Source organism: Quercus lobata, chromosome 8 (assembly GCF_001633185.2).
Source record: "Quercus lobata isolate SW786 chromosome 8, ValleyOak3.0 Primary Assembly, whole genome shotgun sequence".
In the NCBI taxonomy this organism is placed as follows: Eukaryota; Viridiplantae; Streptophyta; class Magnoliopsida; order Fagales; family Fagaceae; genus Quercus; species Quercus lobata.
This window is the reverse complement of record NC_044911.1, coordinates 59,563,821-59,590,654: the sequence shown is the minus strand read 5'-3', so window position 1 is coordinate 59,590,654 and position 26,834 is coordinate 59,563,821. Positions and strand designations below refer to the sequence as shown.

General features: G+C 35.7%; 2 protein-coding genes, 1 long non-coding RNA gene and 1 other non-coding gene across 6 annotated transcripts; 3 read left to right on the top strand and 1 right to left on the bottom strand.

The window, feature by feature from the left end:
* The first annotated feature begins 1,819 nt into the window (after window positions 1-1,819).
* Window positions 1,820-3,575, top strand: LOC115955037. Of its 2 annotated transcripts, none has more exons than XR_004084012.1 (2): window positions 1,820-2,145; window positions 3,285-3,575. It is a non-coding gene; the product is annotated as an uncharacterized LOC115955037 (long non-coding RNA). The 2 variants fall into 2 exon arrangements; XR_004084011.1 differs by having other exon boundaries at window positions 1,820-2,654.
* Window positions 3,576-4,348: 773 nt separating this feature from the next.
* Window positions 4,349-7,747, top strand: LOC115955036 (factor of DNA methylation 1-like). 2 transcript variants are annotated; one of them, XM_031073066.1, is made up of 4 exons: window positions 4,349-4,571; window positions 4,746-4,958; window positions 6,716-6,975; window positions 7,392-7,747. In XM_031073066.1, exons 1-3 carry the CDS (start codon window positions 4,371-4,373, stop codon window positions 6,950-6,952), a joined length of 651 nt encoding a protein of 216 aa, XP_030928926.1. In that variant the 5' UTR covers window positions 4,349-4,370; the 3' UTR covers window positions 6,953-6,975; window positions 7,392-7,747. The 2 variants fall into 2 exon arrangements, with proteins under 2 accessions (XP_030928926.1, XP_030928925.1); XM_031073065.1 differs by having other exon boundaries at window positions 4,350-4,571; window positions 6,716-6,967.
* Window positions 7,748-10,214: 2,467 nt separating this feature from the next.
* On the top strand, window positions 10,215-10,361 carry LOC115958716. The gene has a single exon (XR_004084638.1). It is a non-coding gene; the product is annotated as a small nucleolar RNA snoR143 (small nucleolar RNA).
* Window positions 10,362-18,929: 8,568 nt separating this feature from the next.
* Window positions 18,930-21,637, bottom strand: LOC115958511 (expansin-A4-like). Its single transcript, XM_031076924.1, has 3 exons — window positions 21,365-21,637; window positions 20,689-21,007; window positions 18,930-19,553 (listed from the first exon to the last, which is right to left on the bottom strand). Exons 1-3 carry the CDS (start codon window positions 21,513-21,515, stop codon window positions 19,244-19,246), a joined length of 780 nt encoding a protein of 259 aa, XP_030932784.1. The 5' UTR covers window positions 21,516-21,637; the 3' UTR covers window positions 18,930-19,243.
* Between the last annotated feature and the right edge of the window lie 5,197 nt (window positions 21,638-26,834).

Below are 26,834 nucleotides of genomic sequence, written 5' to 3'. Positions count from 1 at the left end.
CGTGTAGATTTAGGTTGATAGTGATGATATTTATTCCATTAGCCCCTTCCCAAAGTCGTTGGGAGTGGTTGTAAAGGCTGAAAAGCAGGGTTCAGTTAGTTGCAGAGCACTTAATGTAATAGTAGCAGCTTTCTCTTAGATATTTTCAGGCCTCCCTTTGTTCTTTTCCTTCTTAATACTTATCCTCTTCCATGGAATGGTCCAGAGTATCACTCTTAATAACAAACTGTCCCCTTTGTCCTCGGCCTTGCCTAGCAGAGGAGGAGTTCTTCTTTGGATTGGGCACCTGGCCCAACATATATATTGGTATGGGCTCCCTGGTTTGTCACACCCACAATCACTATGTATTGTTGTTGAAAGCAATATACATTATATGTTCCATTACATAAAACTTAAAAAAAATAGAAAATACTTATAAACACTTTTTAACCTACAAATTTTACATTAGATTCTTATAAAATAATTGTATAACATTTATCACGCATTACATGTGTTTCCGACTAGTGAGATGTTAAAACTTCAAAGTTTGAAAATTATCATGATAATAGATGTAATTGTTTTTAAATCAATAACCCTAAAATTTTTAATTATTTTTGTATTGTATTTAAAAGTGAACACATCAGTTTGTGAGGTTTATGTAATAAAATTTATAATATCTATAATAAATTTATAATTAATTAAAATAAATTATTTAAAACTAATTTTATTTTTACTAAAATGCCCTAGTCTTAATGTTACTTTTATAAGAAAATACTCGCCCATCAACCTAAAGCAAAAAACATTGCCCGTTGAAAATGTCAAATTTTCTGTTGCAGAAGTCTCATTTTTTTTTTTTTTTTCAAAAAAAAGAAAAGAAAGTCTTATATATTTCGGTATCTTTACATTTCTATACTACTAAATACCAAAAACAAATACGAAAGATAATTTTAAAATGAGTATAAATTAGCTGCCTTTAGATTTCTAAATTTAAAGATACGACTATATGATCAATGAAATACTTAGATCTGGAGAGAGTTTATTTATCGGAATCTATGGTTAAACTTAAGGTGTGCCACCCCATTTAAAAATGGTACTTAATGATAATGCGAGATTTTAAAAAAAAAAAAAAAAATATATATATATATATAGAGTTTTAATCTATGGTATCCAATTATGATGTTTATGATATTAATTATCAGATCAAGACACCAATATGTTTTGGTGCAGGGAAGATTGAATCTCAAATCTCTTATTTAACTATGATAACGAGAGAATTAATAGATTGAATCAAATGAAAAGAATCCTAATCTGAAATACAATCATATATTTGAAAAACTTAAATTTTCATACAAGTAAATCAATGCTATCTTTTGTGTTCCACATCTAACTAAAACATGGAGAGAATTAGATGATTCGAGGGAAGTGATCACTAACCTTACATCTCTATCGTTATGATTGAACTTACAAATATAACTTATTTTGCAAATTGTTTTTGATGGAAAATAAAAAAACAATAACTGTGCGTTTGGATTGAAATGAAAAATTAAAATTATTTAATTATTCATCTTATTTTTACTATTATTCATGAGCCACACTGCACTTTTTGGCATTATTCATAAACTTCATTGTTTTATTTCAACTAACTTTTACTTTTATCTATAATATTTTCAACAATAATTTTTCATTTTCAACAAAATAAGCGGTATCTAAACACACCTTAATACTATTTATCATTAAAGAGGTCAAGGGGTGAATGGCCAATAATCACTTTCATTTAAACTTACGAATAATACTACTTATTTTCAAAATTTTATTGTTTCTTAAGGGTAAAATTAATCATATGAAAGTTAGTTTAGTGGGTAATCCCTTTCACGTAAACTTACAAATAATACCATTTATCGAAACTGTAAACAAAATCCACCATATCAGTGTAGTGGTCCCCGCATATCTATTTTCACAAAGTGCTTTCCAACGGAAAGACCTTACATTTCTGATTCATTGCCACTTTGCATTTCGGTACCACCACCAATGTTAGGTGCCACTGCCACCTTTTCCCTACCACCTCTTCCTTGCACCGCAAGTCTTCACTGCAACTCTGATCCTAACGAATCTCTCACATTGCAAAGCTCCTGATTTTTCACTCTCCATAATTGCCAATCAGATTTGGTATTTTTTATTGTCTCTTGTCTTTCTTTTCCTTTACTTGGGTGTGGTGTAATTGGCTTGTGTTATGTTAAAAATTGTGTTTTGAGATCTGGGTCCAATGGCAATCCATGATTGTTGTTTGTGTTTCCAATTATTGTTGTGATTTATGTACATTCTGATTAGTCTGTCTAGTTTTTGTGGGTTTTCATGTTTATAATAACTTAAGCACAAGAAAAGTGAGTGTATGCATGGACCACCTACCCATAAAGAAAGAAAAAGTTTGTGTTTTGTTAAGCAAAAAATGTGTGATTTGGAAGTGTATATATGTTTTACTACTATGGGTTTTTTAAGTGGGGTTTTTTAGTGCTTTCATTTTTCTTGGGGATTTTGGAAGATTTGGGTCTTCGGAATCTTTGCTTTCACATTTTATTTGACTGGGTTAAAGTGAATGTGGTTTGATTTGTTGTATATGATGATGATCATGATTTCTACGATTACGATTTGGTAATAGTTTGGATGTATTTGTTTTGGTATGTCTTTATTAAAGAAATTTACGATTAGTTATTTAGCCAAAATGATTTGCTAATTTAGATTTCTTTATTCATGAACCTAAATCACCTTAGTTATGTCTCTTTTCAAGCTGAAATATTTGGACTCTCTCAGCTAAGTTGGACGTTCTCATTTGTGAAATACACAAACAATTAAGATATACTGAATGACTGTTCCATAAGTTCCATCAATTTATAAAGGATGTTGGTTATGGTGTTTGGGAAATTAAAACTTGTAAATGAGCTCTAGCTCAAATGGCAAGCAGCTTTGTTTCCCACCAAAATGGGTGGAGGGTGAGTTTCTGATTTCCACATGTATAAATTGGTTGTAAAAGCCATATAATTTTAGTTCATGGTTGATATTATTTTTTAGGATACATATACCCACAAATTATATGACTTTGGATAGAATAGAACATACGTGTGGCCAATCTTGACTACTTTGTTGAATATCTATAGTTGAACCCAAAATTTTGGGATTAAAGCTTGGTCATTGTTGTTGTATATATGCAAAAATTATTAATTTTCTGGATGGATAAAGTACTAAATCTGACACTTTTAGTTCACCTGATGATTCTATTTGCTTAATCCTGTTTTTGACTGATGTTGCAGGCAACTTCAAAATTTATGTCCAAATGTCAGACGACAAGAACGAAGAGGAACTAAATCAAGTGCGCAGACTTGCTGTGAGTCTTTCAAATGAGATTGACTACAAGAACCAAAGGTTGTTGGAGATGGAGCATAAGTATAATGAGACAACGGCTACTGTCCGCCAACTTGTTGTGGGGCTTACGAAGGAGATTGATTCCAAACAGAAAAGTTTGCTGGAAATGGAGCACAAGTACTCTGAGTCCTCTGCATATGTTAAACTACTGGTGAATGAAATAGATAAGTTGCATGCAGGTATCTTATTTTTCTGAAACATGTCGTTGGAGAAGCTTACTGTACTATTCCTTATTTATTGTTGTCATGTCAAAAGCAGTGTGGTTAAAATTTGGGTTGAAATAGCCAGATTAGTCCCAGCATCTGCTTGGAACCTACATTCTATCTATGTTATTACAGAAAAGTCAAAGAATGTGCATGAACTGTGCTATAAATATTAGCATTCAGCTAGAAGAAGCTAAAGCATTCTTTATTAATCTTAACAGATAGTTGTAACTGCTCCACAATTCTACTCCGTATCTATAAACATTGGCTAACTAGAAGGAATTCTTTTAACATATTGATGTCTCAACCATACACTGTCTCATGAAACGTGGGAAACACTGTCTCTAACAAAATAGGTCCAAGTGTATGCTTCACAGAATCTTTCTTCTTCAAATTTTTCATTCTTCTTAATAATATTTTATGATGTGAATTGGTTGGTTGATGCGCTCGATGATACATGGGATGTTGTTATCTACTTGAATCTGTAATGTCCTCTGCTTTACTCATGGTTGTCAATATCTTTGGGGTGCTGGATGACTGTAATGGCATGTAAAATATATCTGCAGCCTTATATCCATGCTGATCTGGAAGAGTTGCATGTGTGCCAGTGAAAATTCTTGTTTTTCACTTTCAACAGCCTTTTCATTAATTTTATGCAATTTCTTTTTGTGTAAATAACTAAATATTAATCACGGTATTTTCTTGAATTCCTTTTATAATTAACTTGATGATGATTTTTGGTAAGCTAACATCAAAATTTGATTATAACTCATGCAGTTGGAAGGAAAATTGCTAGCTCAAAATACTGTAGAATGTGATAATAATTTACATGCTCAGATCAACACTTTGAGAAAGGAATTAGATGAAAAGACAGATGCAATGCAAGATTTAGAAAGTCTTAACTGTGTTCTGACGGTTAAAGAGCGTACGACTAACCAAGAGCTACAAGAGGCTCGCAAAGAAACAGTGGAGGTATGGTTCTATTCATTCATCTTTTGCATACTGTTGACAAAAAAATGCAACCAATTTGCCTTTGTTATTTTTGGCAACTACCTCTGACTTTTTGCTAGTTCCACCTTCAAAACATGATTAAAAAAAAAATACAGATGCTTAATAGCTTGATCTCCTGTCTGTTCCACCATGCAGAGCTTGCAAGATATGTTGAATGGGAGATCACATCTGGGAATAAAAAGAATGGGCGAGATTGACTGGAAACCTTTTCAACATATGTGCTCACAAAAATTCCCTGGTATGGACTGGAAGAAGATATCTGCTGAGTTATGTTCAAAATGGCAAGAAAGATTAAGAAATCCACAATGGCAGCCCTTCAAGATTGTTATGCTAAATGGTGAACCACAAGTATGTTCATTCACCTTTTCAAGCCTTTGTGACCTTTCAATTAGTTGTTTTTTCAATAAGTAAGAAGAAAATATTATTGAAAAAGGAAAAGCAAGAAAAATACAAAGAGTTCACGGTAGTGAACAAAGAGTAAAAAGAAACAAAAAGACACAAGCAGCCACTAAGCTATTCTAATAGACAAGAAAATCCATAAGAGTAGAACAATCCGAGAGACCCCAACACCGAGACCAATCAAAGAGGGTCCGTTGGCATAAATCTAATAACTAAATCACAGATTTCCCAGTATCCTCAAAAGAACGCCGACTCCGTTCAATCCAAATAATCCACATTAAACAGTCTGGAACCAAATTCCAAATATTAGAATTATGCTTCCCAAGCCAATGATACCAACAAAATAATAAGTCCACAACTAAACTTGGCATGACCCAATCAATCCCAAACAACCGAAGCATATACGTCCACAAAGAATGAGTTATAGGACAAAAAAATAACAGGTGATCCACAGATTCCTCATTACAATAGCACATACAACAACGATTCACCAAAGGACAACCACGAAACATAAGATTATCCAAAGTTAGAATTTGACCATGAGCTGCTGTCCACATAAAAAATGCCACTCTTTTAGGAACCTTAACTTTCCTAATGACCTTTCAATTAATTGCGGCTTGATAATATCAAAAAATAGGCAACTCTGGGCAAAAATCATATGCAAAATAATTGATGTTTCCATTAAATCATACTTACATATGGAAGTAAATGACTAAATCATTATTGCACTTAAATATATGGCTTTTTATAAGGGTTTAAAGAATGAGAGCACCTTCTGTATGTCCCATGGAAATTCAATGGTCCTTTTGTACCCCAAATTCAGGGGTGGCTGCACATACACTTCAGGGGGTTCTAATCAACCTCTGACTTGAAAAAAAAATATATTTATGTATATAAAATATTGCTTTACTAATTTAATTTACTCTGAAAAATAATTTTGCACACCCTGATCACATTTTAGCTTATTTCACAATCAAACGGCAACTTAGTGTATTTTTTATGTATGGATGAGTGTGGTTATATGGGTTAATAATTATACATTGCAAGTGGGGTTGAGTTTTGTCATTTAGTTTAAAATATTTTTATAAAAACAATGACAAATATATAACCACAATTACATTCAAAAAAAAAAAAACATACTTAACAAAATAAAATGGTCATACTTATATTGACTATAGATAATGATAACTAATAATAAATTATCATGAAACGATTTCAAAATATGAAAACTCATAGAAGGAATTTGTAAAACTTCATGTATTTGTGTGTTTTTTTTTTTTCTTCGATAACTATATATATTCAAGTTCTTTTTTTATTAAATTTTGTTTAATTTAAGTTTCTTAATGACCCCCTTTGAAAAAATTCCTATAGCCTGCTCAAATTGTAATAAAAGTAGGAATTCCACAATGGGTCAATGTGGAAATAAGTAGCCATCATGATGACTGGTCTCCACTGTTTAAATTTGTTATTATCAATTTTGTTATGGCTACCATTTTCTGTTATGGAGCTGTCAATGTACAGAATAAGGACATGAACCAAATTAAGGATCAATTTAATTTCTGAGACATCTAGACACCCTTATCATTCCTTTCAAATGCTTAGAATAAAAGTGAATTTTTTTCTTTACATGGTATCTATTGATGCCTTCTTAATAATTCATGTATGTTATGTACGGAACTGTTGACACTAATTGCGAAGAAATGCAGGAACAAATAGATGAAGATGACCAAAACTTGCGAGAGTTGAGGAATGAATGGGGTGAGGATGTATACAAGGCTGTAACCAAAGCACTGCTGGAAATAAATGAAGTCAATGCCAGTGGAAGGTATGCGGTACCAGAAATTTGGAACTTAAAAGAGGAAAGGAGATCCAGCATGAAAGAAATCATTCAATACTTAATCAAGCAATTGAAGACTCATAAGCGTAAAAGAAAACGCCGCTAATGTCGGTTGTACACTGTAAGTCTGTAAGTTCCTTTCTGAGTTGACATTTGCTTTTATTTTATTTGTAATAACTAATAAGTAATCACACGCACACTTACCGTGTCTTGAAGCCAGACCTCACCCTCCACCTAGTTCTTAAAAGAAAGCGTTTTAATCTTGCATGATATCTTCATGCCCCTAGATATTAATGTATCTCTCTCTCTCGCTGTGGACTGGTCTCTAAGTTGCTATTTCTTATAATCATTTTCACGTATTATGATCTTTTTGCTTTAAGATGATTTCTTTATGGTCATCCACTCACTTCCACACATCTTGTTTTATTTTCATGACCTCCATTTTTTGAGCTTTTATCTTGCTCATCTTCTTGTGCCCTCCTTTACATGACTTTATATTAAAAGATTGTAAATTTTCTTACAAATGTTGTTTGATTGCCCTGTAGGTACAAGTAGAGGTAGCAGAAGCATCATTCACTGGTTGACTATATGATAGAAGACAAATTGACGCCACAGTTAACAGAGCTGAAACAGACATTAATGTCTAAAAAGAGTAGATACATTTAGCCTAGTGATGAATTTCCCAATACTTGACTGTATTTAACTTTACATTGCTTTAAAAGCTGTTGATTTGGTGCTGCACAGAGAAAATGTAATAGGATTGTACTTGAGTTGGCACAGTTTGCTAGGGTTTATCAGGCTTTAGTTTGGATGGTGAATACCCGTCCAAGCATTGAGCAAATTGTAGCAAATGATGTACAACAACTATAACTTCTTTTCGATAAAATTATCTGCCGTATTAACACCCAAAAAAAAAAAAAAAAAGTGCAAATGATATGTTATCTTAACTATACAAAAGATAACATGATTAAAGCCTACACTTTTGGTGGTAGCTGAACACGTCTTTCCCAGTAGCTAATTTCCCACACTTGCTGCTGTCTTCAGTTCAGATTTTTGAAAATTTTTACAATTTAGGACGAAGAAGATATAGCCTATAGGACTGAATGTTGTTTAAGTAACACTTGAATTACATATCTATATAGTATCTAAAAGAAGACTTGAATTACATATCTATATAATATCTAAAAGATGACGCGTAGTATTTATTGACATTATTGTTATCATGCTCATATTGAGCTATATTAATATAGTAGTTTGGACCATTCGGTCCATTCAATCAAGTTTCTAGTTGGGTCCATTTGGTCCACTTGGTCTATTTCAATCTTCTGTCCACTAGGTCCATTTTGGTCCCCTTGGTCCATTCCATTCACTAATTTCACTCATTCCATTTCAGTTCACTTTGGTTTATTTCGTTCCATTCCGTAGTTTGGTCCATTTTAGTCCACTTTATCCATTCCATCCATTTCATTTAGTTTGGTCCATTTTAGTCCACTTTGATGTTGATTTGGGTGGAGAGGTTACTTTTTCGCTAATTTTCGATTTTTGTGAATGATCAAACCGAATTAATGCCAAATTCCCGATTAAACCGGTTGGTCAGGTCCAGTTTTTAAAACCATGGTTGATACAATATATTATATTTTTAGAATTAAGCTATCTATATTTATTATTTAAAAGTATTTTAAATTTCTTATAAAAAAATATTTTAAATTTTTTTTAAAGGAAACATAAAGCATTTTACATTCAATTATTATATAATGTGAGATATTTTGTAAATAATGTAATGCATAATTCGAATTTGTTTCTAGTGCTCTTTACAAACGGTCCATCCTCTATACATATTTAATTACCTAAAGAGGAAGCAAATATAAATAAATTCATCACTCATATTATAAAAAATTTAAGACTTTAATAACTTTAAAAAAAAAGTAATATTATCAAGAATCTACCAATATTAGGCTAAGAATTTGAATTAATTATCAATGAACTGAATGAAGTACCTCCTCTTTTTACACGATAAGGGGCGTAGAAACAATGTCATTGCGTGGGGGTGCGATTCGCCAAGCTAGGGCAAACAAAGTCGTCCGGCCCCCTACCGGATTAGGAATGCGAAGGCCTTTCCTAACACAGGACACTGGGCCATTTAAATCAGAATAGCATTCACAAAAATGTTCTAACATAAAGTAGAATCGAACATTAAAAAGATTAGTTGACAACATGAAAAAGGTGGGCGCCTAATTCCAATACAATAGGGATCCATTAGTGCAAGTCAGCTAAACACCGTGATTGACGAGTGGGTAGGTGGGTTAGGTGCACCTCTCGCCGTAATGAGACTGATCCCTCCCCTGAATGAAAAAGTAGTGGAGACCATTTCCCATGTATGCGTTTTTATTTAGATTCTTTCTATTTTTTCATTTTTTATCCAATGGAGAATCTTTCTAAAAAAAATATCTCTAGCAAAACGCAATTCGTGAAAGGGATAAAAAAGAAAGAAGAGAAAGAAAGGGAAGTTTTGTTTTTTTGTTTTTGTTTTTGTCTTTCTTTCAATCCAAATAAGAGAGCAGGGAAGCCACTAACTGCCGGTTCAATTGTGAAACCCGGTAACCGGTCCGCTTCATACCCAAATTGGGTTGGACTTGAAATTCAGGCTGATTTTTGTGACAGGATGATTGCATGCCATCGGTCTATAAATTATGAGATACCCTCTCAAACCCAATGGGCCCTTATGCCCAGATTGAGCTGAGCTTAAAACTCGACCTGACCAGGATTGGCCTTTTAAGCCCGCCGCAGGTTGTCGAGTTTGGTAACCACGTAAAACCCTAGAAAACGATCCTATAAATACTAACTTTACTTACAATGTCTTTCCTCTCCATCTCAATCTCAATCTCCTCGGTCTTCTCTCTTCTCTGTGCCCAAAACCAAAACCCTCATACAAGCTTTTCATAATCCATATATTCCTAAACACAGTCACTTCTTTTCATGGGTTTAGGGCTATGATTACAAAGAGAGAGGGCTCGAGTGGGATTCTATTTTCCACCAAACAAGGAAAAAACGAAAAACCCAATTCGATTTGGAGGAGAAAAGATTGAAAAGAGCCAAAGGTGCCGCCTAATAGGCTTTGGCATCTGAAACTTTCGTGTCTCTATTCTCTCTTTTCTTTTTCTCGATTTGGGTCTTTTTTGTTCCCACAATGACAGATCCAAATCTTTTACACTTGATATGAGCCCCCTAAGCCCCTTGGATTTAATTTTGTTTTTTTATTAACATTTTGTTTGTGCATTTGTTGTGTTTGATATGAGAAAACACTTTGTTATTGTGTTCTCATTGAAGCAACAGTGCGTACATTGAAAGCCTGATTACTATACTTGTTTTTTCGGAAACAGGTTTTGTAACAAAAATCTGTTCTTTGGAAAAATGTAGTTTGTGTGATTGGGCAGCGGCCAGACAACCGTAGAGATGATTCCACAGATGACGGGCCTTACTTTCCCGTTTTTGTCTACTAAAAACATCTCACATTTTTATAACATTTGTCTCTGTTCAATTTTATCTATTGTTAAATATTGGGTTCCAATTGATGTGAATATTCTTTTGTAACCAATGATAAATGCCAGTGAAAGCTTGAAAAGGGTTTGGTTGGGTGAGTTGCCTCTGTATGCTATAACTTTGAGGACAAACTGGATTTTGGCATAGTTGCAGGACATATATTTGAAGCTCTGATTAATGGGAACTTAGAGATTCGTTCAATGAGTTTGAGGCATTTATACCTTGCCTTAATATTATGGTTGCAAAGAATTAAAGAAAAAGAGATTGTTCTATGTTTTTTTTTTTTTTTTTGTGGTCAATAAGGAAATAGTATTAAACTAGGAATTAACAAGTTTGTTACAACACAATCTAGCTTTATCATTAGCTAGAATTCTTTCCACAATAGGCGGTGGATGCAAAAATACAACAAAAGAAGTTACACTGCTTGCACCTAGTTTGGCTATTGCATCAGCACATTAGTTGGCCTCCCTAAAGATGTGCTTTATCTGCATGTTGGGAATCTCTTTCACCAGGTTCCTGCAATCATTTAGCAATGGTTCCAAAGTCAAGTTGGTGGTATTATTGTTCAAGAGTAAAACAACACTTAAAGCATCCAACTCTATAATGAGGTTATGTAGCCCCATTTCCTTAGCTAATAAAAGACCATCCCTAAGAGCTCATAGTTCAGCCATTCAGTTCTTGGTGCTACCAAGTGGCTGAGCATAACCTTTCAACCATTTCCCATCATGGTCTCTGATCACACCACCCCCACCTGCATGTCCAAGGCTGCTTAGAGCAGAACCATCTGAGTTAAGCTTCATCCAACCCAATGAAGGTTTCTCCCACCCCATAGCAACAACAGTTTTGGCTTTAGGCAGTTTAGCATTCAACCCAATAGAGAACAACTCAGCACTATCCTTAATACTTCTCCTGAAACATGACCAATTCACCTTGCCAGTTTTGAAAATAAAGTTGTTTCTATGCAACCATAGCTGCCACACTCCCATGGGAAACAAAATCTTCCAAGGAATGCCCATTCTACCGTAGTTGATATCTGCCTTACAGTTGACTTCAAGCCATTTACTAACTGGTAAATTAAAAGTTTCCCTCATGCAAATTGGGAACTGAATTTGCTGCCAAAAATCTCGAGCAAACCAACAGCCCCTTAAGAGATGATCAATTGTTTCCATGCTTTGATGACATAAGTTACAAATGGGATCAAGACTTAAACCCCTTGAACCCAAAACTTCCCTGGTGGGCATGCTATTGTGAAGACAAAGCCATAGAAAAAATTGAATTTTAGGATAAGTTTCAGCTTTCCATACCTAATCCACTGTAATAGTATCAAGGTTCAAAGGGTTTAAACCCCTTGCCAATAAGTAAGCAGATTTCAAAGAGAAAAAACCATTTTTGGAAAAGGCCCATTGAAGTGAATCCTCTGCTTCTGGATTGCATGACAGCGGAGTAGCTTTGATGACACTGAGAATATGTTCAGGCAAATCAAAGGAAAGGCATTGAGCTTGCCATTCATGATTTTGATCAAAACATTGCTTCACAGTAATGAGATTTTCATCCCGGTTTAAAGGCCCTTCAATTAGAGTTTTCAAAGGACCCAAAGGAAACCAAAAATCATTCCAGATCTTTACTTTCTCCCCATTTCTCACTGACCATTTCAGCCCCTTGACATAGACTGGGCCACCCTTCTTACAAGCTGCCCAAATAGAAGAGCATGGTTGTTTATTACCTTCCTCAGACAATCTGCTGGGTGAGAGATATTTAGCCACAAGCATCTTTGCCCAAGGAGCTTCCTGTTCACAAGCTAATCTCCAACAAAGCTTAGCTAATAATGCACTATTTCTATCCCTCATATTATGCAGCCCCAAGCCCCTAAGCTCTTTGGGAAGTGTCACAATCTCCCACCTAACCAGATGCAACCTCCTTTTTTCTTCAGTTGAACCCCATAGGAAGTTTCTTATTAGTTTGTCAATTTGATCGCAAACTTTAACAGGCAGCGATTGGCATTGCATATAATATTCTGCCACAGGAGCCGCGAATGATTTAACAAGAACCAACTTATCAGCCTTTGATAACAGTTTTGATCTCCAGCCAGCCAGCTTACTTTGCATTTTATTAACCACAAAATTAAAGGCATTCCCCACTCTTCCTTGGTGAATGATGGAAAAACCAAGGTATTTACCTAAGTTGGTGCTTGCAGCAATGCCCAATCTCCTACAAATGCCTCTCGCCCTTCCTTTAGTTACATTGGAAGAAAAAAGGATCTTTGATTTGGTATAATTAACTTTCTGCCCAGCAAGGTGGCAGAAATTGTCAAGAACTTCAATGATAGCTTTGCAGTTTTTGTAGTCTGCCTTAGCAAAGAGCATCAAGTCATCAGCGAAAATACGTGAGAAAAGCTCGGACCACTTCTAGAAGCCCTCACTTTATCCCACCTTCTATCCTCACACATACCAGTGATTTGGGCTCCATGAAATTCCATACAAAACAAAAATAGGTAGGGAGAGATGGGGTCTCCCTGCCTAATTCCTCTTGATGGTTGAAAAGACTCTAGCTTGCTTCCATTGAACAATAGAGCTGTGGTAGTAGAAGACACACAGCTCATTATCAACCTCATATTCTCCAAAAACCCAAAATGCTCAAGCACCATTTTAATGAACGACCACTCTAGGCGGTCATAGGCCTTTTCAAGATCAATTTTCACAACCATGAACCCTGTCCTCCCCTTCCTCTTCCTAAGAGAGTAAATTAATTCTTGGGCAATTATGACATTATCTGTACCCCTTCTTCCTTCAATAAAAGCTATCTGCATTGGGGAGATCAAAGAAGGTAGCAAATGACGAATCCTCAAAACAATAATTTTTGAAATAACCTTGTAAATCGTGTTGCAAAAGCTTATGGGTCTATATTGGCTGACAGTCTCAGGACTAGGTTGTTTAGGAATCAGAGCAATTAGGGTCTGATTAAGGTACTCAAGAACTTTATGCTTCATAAACACCTCTTTGATTTCCCTTTTGACCGATGCCCCCACCACTAACCAGAACCTCTGGAAAAAACTAGCATGAAGCCCGTCAACACCTGGAGCTTTGTAAGGCTTCATTGATTTGAGAGCATTCCAAATTTCCCCATCCAAAGGTATATTTTCCATACTAACAGCATCCTCATGACTGAGCTTGGCACACTAATCCGATCTCCATTGAGGGGCAATAGGACAAAACACTTGTTCGGATTTATACAGCTTCTTAAAACTTGTACTGAAAATTTCCTTAACTTCCTCAATATTATGGCACCATTCACCCTCATTATTTTGAACACTGGTAATTTTATTCTTACTTCTTTTGTGGAGCGTGGATATGTGAAAATAAGAAGTATTCCTCTCCTCCAAAATGATCCAATTAGTTCTGGACTTCATAGCCCACAGCTCCTTTTCTAACTGGATGATTGAGTTGTACTCTTCAGTCAATTGCTCTTGTAAATTAATCAAAAAATGATTTGGACAGATAGCTAAGGCTTTTTGAGTACCTAATAGCCTGGCCAAAATTTTCTTTTTTCTTACAAAAACATTCCCAAACACTTCTCTGTTCCATCTTTGAGCTTTGGTCATGAAATTAGTAATTGCCTCAGCTAAATTCTCTTCCCTACCAGCCCAAGCATCCCTCACAACAGTTGGAAAGTCACTGTGGCTCAGCCAAATTGTCTGAAATCTAAAAGGCCTGTCGGCAGTGGACCCCAAAATTGGATTCAAATTAAGCAGTAAAGGGCAATGATCGGAATTTACCCTGGCTAAGTGGGTGACGTTAGCTTCCAGATATAATTCTTTCCAACCCGGATTTACCCAACATCTGTCAAGTCTGCATTGAATTAAGTTACCCAATTCCCTTTTATTTGTCCAAGTATATTTTAGGCCTGAAAACCCAAGGTCCATCATGTTACAGTCATCCATACATTCCTTAATAGCCCTAACCCTTCTCTGACAGATTGGATTCCCCTCATACTTCTCATCCTCAGACAAAACTTCATTAAAGTCTCCCATAAGGGCCCAAGGCAAATCATGCATGTTAGCTAGCATCCTAAGATTATTCCAAACAATGCATCTTTCCTCAAAACGAGGACTGGCGATTGTTCTATCTTAAACTTATCCTTTGTGGTGATTAAAAAATAAAAAATAAAGCGTATGCCTTGTGAACAAAACAAATGCGAACTTTATTATTTTGACAAATAAGAGCATCAGCATCAAAGAATGCTATCCTATTTTATTTTACCATCTCAAAAGGTCACTTTATTACTTATACCATCCCATTTTACAATACCTCCCACATCCTAAAACTCTATTTTTATTAAAATATTATTCTTTAATCTTTCTTTATTATTTCTTTCTAACCGATTCTTTTTTTCAGTTCCATTTTCCTAGGCTTTCCAATAGTTTTTTTTTTTTTCCTCAGCCTCCCTCAACCTCTAGCACCGGTTCATCACACAGAACCACACACACAGACCCATCAACAGAGCCACACACACACAAACCATCAAACCAGAGCCAACAACGGCCACCACACCCACCACCCAAGCCACCGATCAGAAACCCATGCCGCCTATTTGAAACCCACCGGAGCAAACCCATTAAAAAAAAATCATCACCGGAGCCACCATTGGAGCTACCGATGATCAACCCAACCGATCCACCCATCGATCAACAGATTTACCGTTTCAAACCCACCATCAACCGATCCCAGCCCACCAATCCAAACCCAGCTCATCGATCCACGACCAACAACCCACTTCAGCCACAACCCAACCACGACCCAAACACCAGACTCAACCACGACCAACGACCCAAACATCGGACCCAACCACGACCCACAACCCCTTTAAGCACCGGTCACAGCCAGGAAAAAAAAAAAAAAAAAAAAAAAAAAAAAAAAAAAAAAAAAAAAAAAAAAAACCCAATGTGACCCACGCCAAAAAACACAACCACCACTGACCCACGCCATCACCCACAACCCAACCACGACCCACAACCCCTTTAAGCATCGGTCACAGCCAAAAACCACAACCACCACTAACCCACGACCCAAACACCGGACCCACAACCCAACCACGACTCAAACATCGGACCCAACAGAGAAGGAAGAAAGAGAAGAGATGGTGTTTGGGTTTGTAGAGAGGAGCGAGCAGAGATGGAGAAACAGAGAAGGAAGAGAGAGAAAAGAATTAAAGTTGGAGAGAGAAATCGGGGGTGGAATAAAAGATATATATATATATATATATATTTTATTTTTAGAATACTGCTACAGTAAATTTTGCAATAGTGGGGTTTATAATTGTTTGATGCAAGTGTTTTTGAGCCATGAAATGCCAAAAAGGCCTTAAATATGGCATTAGCATTCTTCAATGCTAATGCTCTAAGATAGCAAACACAAACTTATTATCAATTATCAAAGGAGAAAGATAAAGAGAGAACATAAAGCTTGGTATCTATCTTTCTATGTTGCATAAAAAATTAAAAAAGAGGGCTTTTTTGTTTAATACAAGGGTGTGGTCTAGTGGTCTTGGGTAATGCATAAAATGCGTTGAGTGTATAGTCCAAGGTTCGAGTCCAAATATGAACTCACTTAGGTTACCTTTCTCAGCAGCTCAAAGTTTACTAGTGTCCCTCATAGGTCTGGAAAGTTATGGCTCACTATAGTCCCTTTGCACCTAGTAGGGCCCTAGACCCAATAGATAGGGTGCTACTATAGTCACATTCAAATAGGACTGCCACGTTGGTCGTTGCCCTACCCTTTTTTTGTTCTATGTTTTAATTCTATAATGTAAGAATAGCACTAATTTACCTTTATTTGAAATACAAAGCAACAAATATTAGTTGTAATGGCCTCAAACTCAACTGGCATATTGCTCATATTAAAGCAACAAATGTAAATTCAAATGAGTAGGGTCTCCACCTTGTGGTTGCCTAAATGATGAGGAGTTAATTGTTGGTGGTTTCACCTCAAAAAGAGTATTATTACTTTTTAAAGTCCATTGTTTAGAGGTGGTTTCATATTAAACCTAATAATTACAAAAGTTTTAAAGTTAATCTTATATATTAAACATTTTTTTGGGATGCCAAAATTAACTAAAAATGCTTAAACAAAATGAAGTAGTATGCAGTGCTATGCACTAGCATGCATTATTGGTGTTGGAATGAGCTTTTAAAAGATCATTTTTTTTTTTTTGCTTCTATTTCGACAATATATAGAATATAACAGCAACATTCAGTCTGTCTCTGAATCCCCCCATAACTTCACTGTCATGATATTTCTAGGTTGGCAGCAGCTGCTTGTCTTGGGTTTCCCGGGACTGATTCTCCTGTAAACAAATCAAATAAACCGAACTAGCATCTATGGTTCATACTTGAGGACTGTGGAAGTTAATTCAAATGACAGTGAATACCTATATGATGCTTTGCTGAAAATACCTCAATTATGATCCTTTTATGGTGTTATATGGCCCAATATTCTTTTTTTTTTTTGATAATCTGCAATGTTTTATTGGAGAAACGGAACTCAAAAAGGATAATCTGCCTTACAAACAGCCAACAAGGCAGGAGGCAGATTATCAAGCAAAAACACAAAAGCAAGCTTGGAACGCAAAGAAAAATTAGCTACTTGGTGTGCAACACCATTACAGTTCCTACTAACCCAAACAAAAGATGAAAAGAACAAGAAAGAAAACAATCAGTCAAAGTAACAGTATTGAGAAGCTGGGTCCGAATGCACCAATGATAAGATTGATTCAGTGAATTGATGGCATCAAAACAAATCTTCAACATTCTTGTTATGAGTCTTATGACACTTACATTACTACAAAGCTATGTAGACCACACCAAACAATGACAGGTGAGCTAGGATAAAGCCTTTTCAAGCCTTCAACCAAACTATGATTACCTAAAGTAGTGTAAATTTCATACAATATTTCCAAACACAGATTGTTAATTAGGATTACAAAAGGTAGTGTAAATTTCTTACAAAATAACCCAAAGGGATTGGCCAAGTGGTTGGGCACTTGGTCTTAAAATAGCTGTCTTGAGTTTGATTATGAGCTCCCTAATTCAAGTTCGGGCACTAATACTTTGAAAAAATTTCTTGGGCCAGTAATTTACCGGGTTATGGGCCCACCTGTCATGAACAATGATTAATCTCTGATTGAAAGTTTTGAAGAAACACTGTAGAAACCCAAAAAAAAAAAAAAAAAAAATTCTTACATAACAGGATGCTTAAGAAAACCTGTCTCCCTGTCTCTCTGTTGCACATTTCATTGCATGGTTCCAATAAACAGAATTCAATTTCAAGTTTTTTTAATCCTCACTGTCCCTAAGAAACAATGGATGATTACCTGGATTGGCTGCCTAATAAAAATGGCACTTTATCGATTTATTCAACTCTATGAAAGTAAAGAATTCTTGAAATACTCAAATTGCAAATATAGTAAGATAGGGAGTTGTTTGGCACATTATTCCTGTCAAATCAATGGCACTCAAATCTAATGCTGAGTTGGTTGTCACTGATCTGATCTCCTTTGTTCTCTTTATGGTAGTGTAAGACTGGAGACGAGACTTTAGACCAACTCGTCCTTAATGTCATCTCAATCTACTTTGCTTTCACACCCCAATATAATTGACTGGATTAAAGTCATTCTCAATCCAATTCAGACCAAATTATAAGTCTAACACAGGCTCTTTCCTTCTTTCTTTGTAATATGCATGCACTTGGTGTACAATTAGTGTAGCTCATTACAGACTAGCATCGACACTTCCCAATTGTCCAAGGAAGTCAATAGAGGCACACAATTTAGCTTGGGATGGTATTTCAGCTTCTGTGCAGTTCTTGCTGTGTTTTGTTGTGATGCTCTTTTTCTAATGCTTGGACTAAAACAAACTCAGTCTTTAGACCCTACTATTTTGAAGCAAAAACAGCTCTCATGATGGTTTTAGAGGCAACATGGCTTCAGTTCGAGGAAGGCACTTATCAATAGATTCAGTACTATTTGATTTGCTACTCATCATCACAAGCTAGCATTTATTTGTAACAAACGCATACAAAATCCCTCTTACATAAAAATGAGTTTTTCATTTGTAGGAGTAGGATCCACACCCTATTTAAAAGATGCAACAGCTTGACAACATAATAAATCGTTTCTAAGAAGTGTTATTTTTAGTTTTACAACTCACAACCTTGTTAGTTAAGCTTCATTTTGTAGCATTCAATTCATCTCTATTCCCTTGTGTTCTCTCCCATTGTATTTTGTGCTCGGGTAACAAAGAAAAGGCACTCATTAATTTAAAGATTTGGTTTTTGTTTTTAAACCAGTACAGATATTGTACTAATGGTACATACATCTTCAACTTCAAATTGGCCTTTCTAATTATGCTGAACTTGAAACTCAACTACAAACTTGCCAAACTTGAAATTATAAGTTCGTTACCAACCTCTTCAATTATATTGTTATTACATACATCAAATTAGAATGACATTTGTTAATCTTTAAAGTAACAAAGTATAACAACACCAAAGTAAATTAAAACACTTAATCATTGTATATATAAAGTAAGAAAAGCTGCGGGCTTAATATAAACTAGCAGCCACTTCAGCCCCTTACAATTTCACCTTTTGCTTTACCCCCCTTTTTTTTTCCAATACAAACTGGTCATAAAAACATGACCTCAAAGTCAAAAAGTTTCCCCACCACCAGCACACTTTTCCCGCATTTTCTTACTCTTTCCCACATATAAAAACTTTCCCAGAAAATTAAAAACAAAAAAAATTAAATTATAAAAATTAAAAACCAAGAGAAACAGGATGACATATTTTGTGGGAAACTTTTGAGCTCACACCCTGAAATTCTTCCCGGTGAAAGTTTGGCCAAATTGCCAATTAGATGGCGCAATGTTCCATGAAGTGGAAGTCCTACGGTCACTGGCTGTGACTCTGAAAGAGAGTGACTGACCAACCAGGACAGAGTTTGACTGCCAGTTCTGACCCCAGTTACGACTCATGGTCATCCAACCAGTCTTTGACCCTTTCAAGCTCACCTTCACGATATCCCCTGCACCCGCGACGTTGGTGACCAAAACCAAGTTGAAGTAACGGAAACCGTTGATTGTGAATCTAATTCCACCTTGCTTTCTACACGGCACACTGTACAAACAAACAAAAAATTACACGAAGGGTGTTAATGTAATTTCACACAAAAGGAAGTTATGTTAGCGTGTTACGCGGTTTTTTGTAGGTCCGGTCAAATCTAAATCCTGAACCATTTTCAGATTGATTGATGGACGAGATTATTTTTAATGGCAGAGAGGGTAGAGGGCCCCACTTGATTTTGGGACTTTTGTTTTTGCTTTACACGGTTTGATGGGAACGTTACAAGCATGTGGGACAAAATTGGAGATGATTCTATGATGTGAGCAGTGGTGGACGGTGCTGATTTTACGGACTAAAAATTAAGTGCAACAGTACAACTAAAATCACGCAAGAAATCAATTTCGGAATCTTGCTGCTGCAGTTCAGAGAGTCAGAAAGACTGTACTAGTTGTACATGGAAGAAAAATGTTTTACAAAAAGTGTACTTGATTGACTCACGGGGTAAAACACTGAAAATAGGTAGATACTTAAAAGAATATTTTGGATCTGTGTTTTCAAATAATAATTTTTAATTTTTAAATAATATTATATTTATATTTATATATTTTTTTATTTACACGTAATTTTATATATATTTTCAAACAATAATTTTCAATTTTTAAATTCATTCACCAAACACGTCCTAAGAATTACCAGTAAAATGAGTAAAACAACACCAAAACTTGGGAGTCAAATTAGGTTTGATATAAGATAAGACTAGGCAAATGATTAGCTCTTCTCTTTTTTTTCTTTTCACTTCACTTTTGCTCTCGATGGCAATCATATTAAGAAATGATTATTTATTTGTCTGAAAATATAAAAGTTTGAGGCAGATTATATGTTCATCTTCAACTTTTTGACATTAAGGAAAACTAAAAAAATCCCAAAGAAAAGTATAAGTGTAACAAGTTACTACAAGGTGTTTTTACCTACTTATTCAGCAAAAACAAGAAAAGGTGACCTACCTAAAAAAGAAAGATCGAAGGCATGAAAAATATTACTTTGATAAACTTAAATTAATTATCAGAGATTCAGAGTGAGTGTTGTATTGTCTTAGAAAAAAACAGAACCCCATAATCTCTGAAGTCTAACCCCTCAAAACCGTGAAAGCGAAAACAGAGTTCAGCTAGAAAAAAACAGAGAGGCTCACCGGCGGTAAGAGACAGGAACAATGCCGGCACGGTACTCAGCGATCTTGAGGAACATAGGCATAGCAAGGTCAAAGTGAGCTCTAGGAGGGTTGCACCACCCGCCATTGTCACTTGGAAGCGCATAGTTAGGAGGGCAAAAGTTTGTGGCTGTGATCAAAATCGAAGGGCTACCAGAATGACACCACTGTGGTTGATTAGCGCACTTGATCTCAAAGCAAGCCCCACAGCTAAGCCCGCTGTTGAACAATGCAGTGCTCAGTGCAGCGGTGTTTACTCCGTAGCCTTGGCTATACAAGTTTCCGTACCCACAAGCTCCACCTGGGGAAGACAAAAAATAGTACATGTGAGATAAAGTTCATATTTTTAGCAATGGGCTTTCCAAGATTAGAGATTTAGTGCTTGAAATGAGTGAAATTCTGTGGAAAAAGACTTATGTCAAGTGGATTTTTAGTACATGTGAGATAAAGTTCATATTTTTAGCAATGGGCTTCCAAGATTGGACATTTAGTGCTTGAAATGATTGAAATTTTGTGGGAAAATACTAAAAGCAAGTGGGTTTTTAGTTTTCAGTCCTTTGAGGTTGATAAAGCTAAGTAAAGGAATGGACTTATTCTTTTTCCTTTTTTTCTGAAAAAACAGAGTGACAAAACAGAATTGGGGTTTAGTTTACAATACCCATAGTTCCAGAGGCGTCACTGCCACCGTAGAAGGTAGCATGGGCGCTCTGCCATGCTCCGCCGGTGTAAACGCCTGGGAGTCTAGCATCAGCCTGTAGAGTCAAAAAAGCCAGCAGAGAAACAATGCAGGTTACAGTCAAAGTAGCCATAGCTTTCAACAACGCTGTTAGAGGCGCAGAGAAAGAAGGTGTTAGCTGTCTAGGAAGTTTGAAGGTGTGAGCTGAAAGAAGAGGGTGGACTGCTATTTATTGAGGCAGAGTGTACAATTGTCAAAAAAAGTGGAGTTTACGTTAGAAAATTATCGCGCTTAAGGCCTTAATTAATGGTTCAATCACGCCTTTTTGTTTTTGTTCTGTTTTTTGTTTTTTATTTTTTTATTTTTTATTTTTTATTTTTTTTATGGGCCTTATGTTTTGCTTCTTTTTAAAATTTTATTTTAAAAATTACCTAAATATCCAAAGTTTATACCATGAATTAGGGTTGTTCAGACCAACTTGGCTCCCAACAAAGCTGATTAACTTGGTGCCATCCAAATCGAAATCGACTCGATCTGGGAGTAGCTAGCGGTCAATGGCAGGTCTTTGACATTAGAAACCGAAAGGTGTGGGTCGAGTGACGGTTTTGGGTTTTGATACTCAATGGAAATCGAATCAACCAAATCCAAACTCGTGGGATCTGGCGACAATCCCACCATTGCTACTTCGTCGATTTCACACGAAACAAACCATCATTCACCTAAGCTGAAACCAATTCAACTAGTGGCTAGTGTCGGTCAACAACAAGTGTATTTTTGCTCTACCTGATTTGGTTGGGTCGGTTGTAGGTTGAGCCCATACCTGATTCAATTTAAACGTTGACCTAATATGAAACAATGTATAAATTCTAGTTTTTTTATTAAAAAAATTATATATTCTATGTATTTTTATGTAATTTCTCCTAAATTTTTAACCCTCATTTTCTTGATTTGGCGGTAAAATATCACTCAACCCCCTGTTAGGTCATTCGAAAAAAAAATAATAATAATAAAAAGCAGGGAGGGACACGAGTGGAATGATGAGTGTGGGACAAAAGAGGCCTGGTTCTCAAGGCTGATATGAAACCACTTTGCTTGATTTGCAAGTTGTGCCGTCAACTACGGCCCTGTGAGGAAGATTTTCTTGCTTTGTTTCTTTTTTTCTCTTTAAAATTTTGTTTCCTTTGAATTGAATTTATGGCTTGGTGACCCAAATTTCTTGCTTTTGTTTCCCTCAAGGATGTACTCAGTACTCATAGTACGGACAAAATGAAAATATACTTGCTTCCTACGTTGGACACCTCTCAATAATTTGGTATTATTGTAATACACATTAAGTACTTAATATTATACATTGATTATAATTTATACTCTACTCCACCTAATTGGATTTTCTAAATTTATTCCTAACATTGGATACCTTAAAACTTCTTTTGTTTTTTCACATAAAAATGTTATTATGAACTAACTCAGTCCTAACCTACAATTTTGCTTGTCTCCGACAAAATCCTGTTGAAACAAGAAAGCCATACACATATATTCGCATATATATAAAACAAATTCTCTAAATTGCCTATTCATTATCTTTAACGGACAACCCGTACCTCAATTTTTCTAAACAAAAATCCTTTACGTAATTGCAAGCAAAAAAGCTCTTAGTCAAAATTCAAAATCAGTGACCCATGTTAGGCCGTTGGTGGTTGGTACAATGGTACTTGTCTAACGGAGACAATGAGTCCAATCCTTAGTAGTTAGGCTAATAAGTTACGGGTCCAATTAACTAATATCCTAAAGTTAAAAATAGAAGATTCGATGCAGTCCAATTATATTTTAGGAAAAAAAAATCATATGTTAATTAATTTTTATATTTTTATAACCTTTCAATGTGCGCAAAATCTACCAATATTTCAATGTCAAACATTTAAGAGCACTTGTTAACATAAACTTATTTTATTTTATTATTTTCAAAGTGAGAAAAATCAAAAAGGAATAGGGAAAAGCCATGCGCGCCGTAACAAATTACCCGCCAACTAATCTCAAAGGCAAAAAAAATTTTCAACGGGCAAAAAGATTGTGCGGACGAGATGGACCCACTTATATCCGCATTTAACGGAGCACGTATATCACGCCATGCATTAGCCGTACATGCAAATAGACTATCCTGTTTAGCGCAGACCATGGGGTCTCATGTTACGGCATTGGTCTTCATTCTATGAAACAGTGCACTTTTTTTTTCCTATTATCTTTATAGTATTTTCTACTCTAGAAACCATATTAAAGTCAAGGCTCAATATGAAATGAAACTAGGAAAGGTGGTTCGTTATCAAATTTATCCAAATATATATATTATATCTCCACCTTGGAGTATTAGTAATATTGTTAGTGATGTTTTTTCTGCTAGTGTGTTGTTTAATTTTGTTTCTTTTGTTTGGGTCAAAAGAGTTTGCAACGCGGCAGCCCACGAAGCTGCCACGTTTGCACTCCAATCCCCAGTGTCTTGTTGTTTCTCTTTGGACAGTCTGTCGTTGGTGCTTGCCATCGCTTGTAAGGCAAGTGTTTGAAATGTCATTGAAGTTTAGCAAAAAAAAAAAAATATACCATCACACAAGTCGTACCTACTAGTGAGTTTAGAGTCATCTTTTTTAGGATTGATTGATATTAACACATGTAAATTCTATCTACTTTCGTATTTTTTGACATTTTTGTTAATCGACAAAGTCATCCTTATCGTGAGTGCCTTTGAGATTGGTTCACTTGTCTATTTTTTTTTAGAGAGATATTATATTCACAACATTTTCATAATATTTTTACAACAAATCATGGGTGGCTAGTTGTTATTGGTTCAAATTTGAACCTAACACTAAGATTACTTTTTTGCTCTAACAATAATAATCAGTAACAACCTGCCACTTAAGATTTGTTGTGAAAATATTATGAACATATCATTTCTCTTTTTTTTTATTTATTATTATTTAGTTGTTGAAAATGAGTTTCTAACGGTTTAAGTATAATTATACTTATAATTTATAAATAATGAGTAAACAAGTTGAGTGACATTAAGGATATTATAAATTCTATTACATAAATTTTACAAATTAATATGTCAATTTATAAATATTAAATAAAAAATAAGGAAAAAGGAAAAAGGTTTTCTACATATTTGTATGCAGTAATTGCTACATATAGGGTTATGTGGCAGCAAAAACAAAGGGACAAGTGTCTAACGGATCACCTGATTATGTGCATTGCACATGACCCTTTGATACACGTTACTTTCTTTTTATTGCCACATAACCTTAGATGCAGCAAAACTTTTCTCATAAATAATTAAGAAATTAATTTATCATTATATGTTGTTGATAATGCTCTTATTTCTTACGACCACATATTTAAAGTCATAATATATTAACAACTATGAGCCTATGACAAAAATATTTTAACAACTAATGTTACTATTCCTTACGGCTTGGTACAATATGTATAACTTTCTAGTAAACAAAGCCGATTGTACCGACAGCCAATAATAGATTATGATTGCCTCAAAGGGTTAGGACGGTGCCCCTTTTTTCCTGGTATATTGCATTAAGGCTTTTGGGGGTGACAAGGCCAGTGTCCCATTCCAGCTATCAACCAAATCTACTAAGATCGCACACGTAATCAAAATAATTAAGCTGTAGTTCAACAACACGTACCCACTCCCTCATATTATAGCTCCATGAAACGTTTCAATACATGTGATTGTGAACCAGCCCAACAATTTATCACCCCCCTATCCCTCTTCATTTATTTGTTTATAGGTCCTATATAATAGGACTATGGAATTGTGAATGATCAAATACTATATAATAAATAACTCAAAAAAAATTACTATATAATAAGAACTTAATTTATAATGAAGTCTGTAAATTGATGCCTTCAGAGTAATTGTTAATAAGTTATTTTAAGAAAATTTTGACATCATTTTTATGAAAAATATAAAAAGTCATTAAAAAAATTAAAAGAAATGTTAACAAATGTCATAAGAGTCTGTTTGGATTGAGAGAGAGGAAAAAGGGGAAGAGTAGAGTTGGCCAGATTAAAAGTATTGGTTTATGAACTATTTTTAAAAGCATTTTATGGGAAAATGATAAAACAATTAATTTTGTTGCCAACTTTATATATTTCTCATGAAAATTGTGTCAAAATCTTTTTTCTTTTCTCATAAAATTTTTTAAAAAATACATCTTAAACCAATACCGTTAGGACGTCCGTTAATTTTTTCCATTTATAATAATCATTTAAAAAAGAAAACAAGAATCCTATTTGTAAGGACACGATTCCTTTGCGGCCCATTAACATTTTTGGGCTCACACACGAAAGATCCCTCATAATATGATTTGTAGAGAGTGGGCTTGAAAAGCTAGCCGCTGGTCAAGGGGCGATGCCCGGTCATGGTTTTAGAGGAATTCATGTAGAAAAAAAGGAGTTGGGCTTGAACATTTAAGCCCTAAGGCGTCGCACCCTATGGGATGGGACTCCTCGGAGTTGATCCGAGGACCATTGAGGCCTTATCCCGGTTACCTAACGACGGACTTTCTTCAGTGAAGTCCGGTGTTGTTGAGATGTTCTCCCCCATGTAGTCTTTCTTTTTCGGAGGTGGGATGGGACTCCCCTTTTAGATTTACTTACTTTCTTCCTTTATACTCGTCTGCGTTAATTGTCCTTCGTCCACGTGTAGGGTCAATCTTTACAAGACTGATATTTGTCCCATCAGTCTAATCCAAGAATTGTTGGGGATGATTGATAAGGCTGCAGAGTACGGCTCTGTCAGGTGCTGGGTCTTATCTGGAAGGGTAGTAAGGATAACTTCCCCAAGATATTTTGGATCTCCTTACAAATTCGTCCCTATACCAGTTTTACCCATTTATTCCGGTGGGATTCTGGATCTGCCGAGGACTGAACTGTCCTCGGCTGCCTCCCAAAACTGTTTTGTGGTCTGTATTGTAGAGCTTGGGCCACAGCTCTCCTTGGATTGGGCTTTCGGATTTTCCAGGAGCAACTGGGCCTGGCCCTTAAATTATTGGGCCCCACAATAGCCCCTCAAAACCCTGCTACCCGACTTCTTGGTTGGAAAGGAGGGTTTTGGTAAACCCGGGCCTTCAGTATGGCTTTATTAATTCAGCCCTGCATTTAATGTGGGCGATTTTCCACTTGTCCAGGAAACTCGCCGGTTTACCAGGTATTCCCTTTAATCCGTTCGTAATCTACTCCTGCCGTTTGGCTGTCCAAGATGCGCCTTTAATGACTTCCCTTTACGAGGCTAATTTGCGTTCGGCGGCTCATCTGATGAGGTGGGGAAGTGGAACGGACACACCTTCATTCTTCAGATTCCTTTTGGAAACTTGAATGAAATTAATTCCCTTCGTTTTGCCCTTCCTATAAGAAGGCAAGCAGGGGGCCATCACTTTCATGCAGA

Coding starts and splice junctions, on each gene's coding strand:
- LOC115955036 (XM_031073066.1), top strand. CDS start 4,371: ATGCAGTTGGAAGGAAAATTGCTAGCTCAAAATACTGTAGAATGTGAT. Junction 4,572..4,745: donor CTCGCAAAGAAACAGTGGAG/GTATGGTTCTAT, acceptor TCCACCATGCAG/AGCTTGCAAGATATGTTGAA. Junction 4,959..6,715: donor TGCTAAATGGTGAACCACAA/GTATGTTCATTC, acceptor GAAGAAATGCAG/GAACAAATAGATGAAGATGA.
- LOC115958511 (XM_031076924.1), bottom strand. CDS start 21,515: ATGGCTACTTTGACTGTAACCTGCATTGTTTCTCTGCTGGCTTTTTTG. Junction 21,008..21,364: donor TGACGCCTCTGGAACTATGG/GTATTGTAAACT, acceptor TGTCTTCCCCAG/GTGGAGCTTGTGGGTACGGA. Junction 19,554..20,688: donor GTTCCTGTCTCTTACCGCCG/GTGAGCCTCTCT, acceptor TTGTTTGTACAG/TGTGCCGTGTAGAAAGCAAG.